The sequence below is a fragment of the Podarcis muralis genome, chromosome 11 (genome assembly GCF_964188315.1).
Source record: "Podarcis muralis chromosome 11, rPodMur119.hap1.1, whole genome shotgun sequence".
NCBI lineage: Eukaryota > Metazoa > Chordata > Lepidosauria > Squamata > Lacertidae > Podarcis > Podarcis muralis.
This window is the reverse complement of record NC_135665.1, coordinates 53,200,612-53,206,536: the sequence shown is the minus strand read 5'-3', so window position 1 is coordinate 53,206,536 and position 5,925 is coordinate 53,200,612. Positions and strand designations below refer to the sequence as shown.

Sequence of the window (5,925 nt, the reverse complement as noted above, 5' to 3'; positions counted from 1 at the left end):
GCTGAGAGACAGATTCAAATAGAGTTGCTACTACCAAATTGGCGCACAGTTTTCAAGCCCAGGCTGTTCCGTGTTTTGTCACCCTTTGGATTTCCAGCAGCCTCTACCATTTCACCAAGACCTGCAGGCTCAGTTTAGACATCATGCCAAGCCATATTTTTGCATCAGCCATCATTTGCTCAAAGCCATACTGTGGTTTGAGCTTCCCAAAGGACAACAGGCAAGCTATGACTCTGAGCTGATTGCCTGCTTTTGCTTGCCTGCAGCACCCAGTTTCATAAGTCCACTGCCATTCTGGTACAAAAATGCTCTGGTCATCTCACCCAACGAATGGTTGCAAGCTCGCTTTGAGCCTATTTACCTTGGCTTTTGACACTTCCGAGACGTATATTTTAAGGACTCACCTCATTTATTTATTTATTTTTGTAATTTTAAGTTATTTTCAAGTGTTTTTAATATTGTGTAATATTGTATTTTAATATTAAGATTGTGTTTTAATGTTGTGACTCTCCCTGGGACCTTTGTATAAGAGACAGGTAATAAGTTGTAGTAGTAGGAGGAGTAATAATAAAGCATAGTTTCTTAACATCGTTTGCCAACAAGTTACAAGCCGATCTTATTGATCCAGATGTCACACCAGATCATGGTGCAGAGCAATCTAAATCACGTCTACTCAGAAGTTCCACTTGACTTCAATGGGACCTAGCACCTCACAGCTTCAGTCCAATTAGGATTGCAAACTCTATATCCCTTATGTCTGATTTAGAGCCAGAGAAACTATGGCAGTGAAATTTAGCATGACATAGCAGCATATTGATAAAAAAAGTGCCAGGAATCCATAGCGGAACGGGTGATGCCGTGTAAAAGGAATGTTAATAACAACAACAACAACAACAACAACAACAACAACAACAACAACAATAATAATAATAATTTATTATTTGTACCCCGCCCATCTGTTAAACACTGACATAGAAGTATTAGCACAATAACCAAGGAAACTAACACAGTAATCCTGTCTGAATGCAACCTCCGCATAAGGCAGCTTCCTTGAAGAAGAAGAAGAGTTTGGATTTGATATCCCGCTTTATCACCACCCGAAGTTGTCTCAAAGCGGCTAATATCCTCCTTTCCCTTCCTCCTCCACAACAAACTGTGAGGTGAGTGGGGCTGAGAGACTTCAGAGAAGTGTGACTGGCCCAAGGTCACCCAGCAGCTGCATGTGGAAGAGCGGGGAAGCGAACCTGGTTCACCAGATTACGAGTCTACCGCTCTTAACCAATACACCACATTGGCTCTTGTGTGTTCCTAATGTATTTATAAAACAAACACTCTCAACAATGCTGGGCAGAGCCTAGAAGACCTCAGAGGGCAGCCCCCACCATTTCCTCCTAGGGTGGGAGGTGGCCGGCGGTGCCTCCTACTCACCGAGAGGCTGCTGTGGAGGCAACATGGGGCAGGGCACCAAATCTAGCCTCCAAGGAGCAATTTGCAGCTGCCACTGGCACCACAACATGCCCTGGGCACCAATATACACATGCCAATACAAGATGCTGAAGTAGAATCTGCTTGCTGCTGCTTCCATCATCTGCCACTCTCTAGGTCAGGCATAGGCAAACTCCGACCCTCCAGATGTTTGGGATTACAATTTCCATCGTCCCTAGCTAACAGGACCAGTGGTCAGGGATGATGGGAATTGTAGTCCCAAACATCTGGAGGGCTGGAGTTTGCCTATGCCTGCTCTAGGTGATTTTTTGTGTGTGGAGGGGAGCTCTAGGGTGTTGAGCACTGGTCTTCATGTCCAAGCTCCTGCCCTAGCTGCACCACATCCTGACGGCACATAAGTGATATTGAGCTGAGGAAGCAACAGGGTTAAGCAGCCTCTCTGAGTGCCCTTCGTCCCCCAGGTGGAAAACAAAACAGCCTCCGTTGTTGTGAACGGGATGGTAAGCCCTTGTGGATGAGTGGTCCTCCAGTATGCTGCTACCACGACTGACGTCTCAGGTAGCGAGGGCCTCTCGATTTGCAGAACGCTTTCTGTGGAGATCGGCCATCTCGCTTCCGGTTCCTAGACTTGCTGCTTCCGCAAATTACAGCACACTTCCCTCAAACAGAAATGGAGCCCAACCCCAGCAGTGGTACGCGTTGGACCCTGAGCTGCAAGAAATCCTGGTGCCAAGGAAGATGACGATCTCCCCCCTTGAAAGCTGGCTGACGGTCCATTATGTCCTCCCTAAAGGTGGAGGCACCATCAATGTTTATGAGAAGCTAGGCTATGAACCCAACCATCAGTATGACCTCCCCCTATCTTCCCAGGGTGCAGAGGCTGAGGATGACAGCAAAGAGGGGGGAGGCGAGCTGAAATGGGGCAAAATGGAATGCAAGAACGTTCTGAAGATCCAGAGAAGGAAGATGAACAGACACAAGTACAGGAGGTTTTTGCGGAAGAAGGTCAGGGAAGGTCGGTGCCGGAGGAAACAAAAAGGGTTTGACTGAGATCTGGAACGCGTCTGGAAGAGAGCCGGACTGAGGAAGGCTCCTGAGGGATGGACGGCACCCAAGATATATCTCAAGAATGTAAAGTCCGATTGACATCGCCATGAGGTTTTGTTTTTTTTAATTAAACAATATTTAAAGCAAAAAAGGAAAAATAAAAGAAAAGAAAAGAAAAGAAGAAAGAAAGAAAGAAAGAAAGAAAGAAAGAAAAACAAAATTGCAGAGGAAGGAATCGCAGTGCTCCGCTCCACATGCAGTTTGAGCCGCAGAGGTAAGAGAACAAAAAGTACTTGGAGAGGGCACAGCGGTACTCCAGGGACATGTCATGTCCTTGGAGAGGATGTGGCAGAACACTGGACAGTTCTTGTATGTGTATTGTGTGGTTGCGCATAGAAGGAGATGGCTCTGAGCGATGTAATTGAGTCAACCCTGGACCAAAATGTTCTCATAGTCTAAAGCAGTTTGGTTCAGATTCATCACTAATTTTTAGCATTAGCTGCTGACAAAAAGCCTGTCACAATCTTCATCCGTTAAATCCTTTACAACAATGGAATCTTAATTGCACCCAAAACAATAGGATCAATTTCCCTTTTTAATGGTGCTCTGTGCAGCGTCAGGCATAAAAAAGCCTCTTCTGATGCAACACTGGCCAAATTGTTATGAAGGGAGAGATTCGGTTCTAATTTCAAGTGAACCAGCTTATGTGCCCATGAAACATGTTGCTTTGACAGATAACCTCTCGAAACACCCACAATCCTAAAATAAAGTCTGTGTTATCATTTGTTGTCCCACAAATCTATACTATGAGCAAATCCCTTCTCCCCTCCTTTTTACTGGCGAGGCAATACGGTAATCATCTTGTTTCCACATCCATCGCTAGGACACATTTTAAATTTGGAAATGTAGTACATTGTTTTCAAGAGTTATCAGAAAACTGAGAGGTAGAGCCAATATCTGGTTTAACAAACGGTGGTGGTGGTAATAAGAAAATGTGTTTATATAGTATCTGTTCATACGGATTGTACTGTATTTTTTCTTTATATTGAATTAAAAATATGAAATAATTTATCTGAAAAAATAAAATAAAAGAAGCCTTTGTGGTATGGCATGTGTTGGATTTTGCATCACAATCTACTTATCTGAGGTTTTTTTTTTTTTTTGTCCAGCCTTCGCATTTTTGAATCTTGGGCAGAAGAGAAGTCTAAATTTTGGGCATTTAACTGAGTAGGAGAGATTGCTAACTGGTTCCTGGCTCCCAGAAGTCCCTTCTAAAATACTAGATACCTACAGTGATGTCTCTTGGGGATTAATATTGCCTGTTCCATGCTGTCTTCCTGTATGCTCAAAGTCTGCGTTGGTAAATTGATTGCTCAGCACACTAAAGTCAGAAAGGAATTGCTTTCATTTGCTTTCCAGTACAGTAGCTGTATTGGTCTGTCGTACTAATAAAGAAACAACCCTCATATATTGATTTGATAACAACTCCAGGGAATCCACTGGGACTTATTTCTGAGGAGGCCTGCATAGGATTGGTAATTCTAACCTGAGGTAGCAAAGGTGAAAATTGAAGCAAGACAGTCTTTAATCTTGTTTAGTAATCCAGAACACTTTTGAATGTTTTTATACGCCATTTTGAACTTTTTTAGTTGAACATTTTAATGTTCTATTTCATATTGTTGTTAACCTTTTAGAGGTTTTCTTACAATCAAGCAGTAAGTATTTTTTTAAAAATAAAAAATTATTTAAATATAAATCTCCATGCGGTTTAATGCAGAAACAGCCTTAAACCAGTAGCTTGTGGCAGTGAATCCCATAATTTGATTTTGCTTCCCTGTTACGGAGAGTATTTATTCTCTCTTTCCCTCTCTCTCTCTCTTTGCCAAAGATGTTTATAGATCCGGCACCTGACTTCTCTCACTGCCAACCAGTTAAAATGTGCCTCTGGCAGGCTTTCCTCCTTAGTGACAGTTTCAAACGCCTCAAGACAAGCCACCACGCTGACTGTCAGATTTTGTCAAGTGGCCGACATCAGCGGTACAACAGAACATATTTTATTCCGAATAAAGATGTGCAAAATTATGGAGCTGGATGTTGATACACAGGTTGGATGTGGAGAGGGGCAGGGACGGGGAAAAAAAACCAACCCCAAAAAATCTTACTCCCAAATAACAGAGTCATTTTGCAACCCATCCTGGGTGGTGGTGTTGTTGTTTTCTGCCTTTTACATCCGTCAAATAACAACAGTAAAACTTCTGTCCCCTTTCAAGATATTTGTCATCGTTTTATCTTAAGCCAGAAAAGATTGAATTCTGGGAGATCAAAACAGCAGATCTGATCGTTTCTATCCTCAGCAAGTGCTTATCAAGGGCTGTTTCAAGCAAAACAAGTACCATCCCCTCCTATTCCCCAATAGGGGTAAAATAAAAGTAACAAATAAATAAATAAACAAACCCAAACACTTAATAAAAATAAAAGTGGAACAAGTAAACAAGGCCTTGGAGTATTCTGTCTGCTGCTTGTCTCTGTCAGGCCTTCACAAATTCTAACCCACCGGGCCAATTAAATTTGGGTGTATAGAATCTTGTATGGTGTGGAGCAGCGATGTCCAACCGGTCGACTGTGAACAAGAGGTAGATCCCTGGTCGATCGCGGGATTGTTATCGATCGCTGGATGAATAAAGCTGTGGAATAAATCTCTCCGCCCCCGTGCCCCCTCTTTCTGTCCTTGTGCCGCGAAGAGTGGGCAGTCGTTAGGCGTCTGCTTCTGGCAATTGTTGATATGATAGTTTGCTTTAGCAGTGGGTGCATTTATTACTGGCTCATTTATAGCTTAGCGAAGTACAGTGGTACCTCGGGTTACAGACACTTCAGGTTACAGATGTTTCTGGTTACAGACTCCGCTAACCCAGAAATAGTACCTCGGGTTAAGAACTTTGCTTCTGGATGAGAACAGAAATCGCACAGCGTCAACGGCAGGCCCCATTAGCTAAAATGGTACCTCAGCATAAGAACAGTCTCAGGTTAAGAATGGACCTCTGGAACAAATTAAGTTCTTAACCCGAGGTACCACTGTATGTCATTCCCCCTAAGAAAAGCTGCACAACTGTGTTCAATCCCTCCTAAAAACACTCAACAGCTCTTGCCAATCCTTACCCAGAAAGCTCAACAACTCTGGGCTATCCACCCACCCCACGCCACGCATGCTCTTCCTCCCTCCAATGACAATGGGTAGATCACTGCCAGTTTTTTAATACTGGGAGTAGATCACAGTCTCTTGGGAGCTGGACGTGCCTGGTGCAGAGAAAGTAGATATGGACATTTTTTTCTCCCTCTCTTATCAAACCAGAATTTGGGGCAATTGATTGGTTTTTGATTTGCTTTACTTATATGCCACTTTCCCACAAGCTGTGCCCAAAGCACTCACAGCAA

General features: G+C 43.3%; 1 protein-coding gene across 1 annotated transcript; it reads left to right on the top strand.

Moving 5' to 3' along the window:
* The first annotated feature begins 1,940 nt into the window (after positions 1-1,940).
* LOC114606616 (small ribosomal subunit protein mS38-like) lies at positions 1,941-2,638 on the top strand. The gene has a single exon (XM_077935878.1). The coding sequence runs from the start codon at positions 1,978-1,980 to the stop codon at positions 2,494-2,496; it is 519 nt and encodes a 172-aa protein (XP_077792004.1). The 5' UTR covers positions 1,941-1,977; the 3' UTR covers positions 2,497-2,638.
* Positions 2,639-5,925: the final 3,287 nt, after the last annotated feature.

What these genes read in the sequence shown, in the direction of transcription:
- LOC114606616 (XM_077935878.1), top strand. Translation starts at nt 1,978, where the DNA reads ATGCTGCTACCACGACTGACGTCTCAGGTAGCGAGGGCCTCTCGATTT.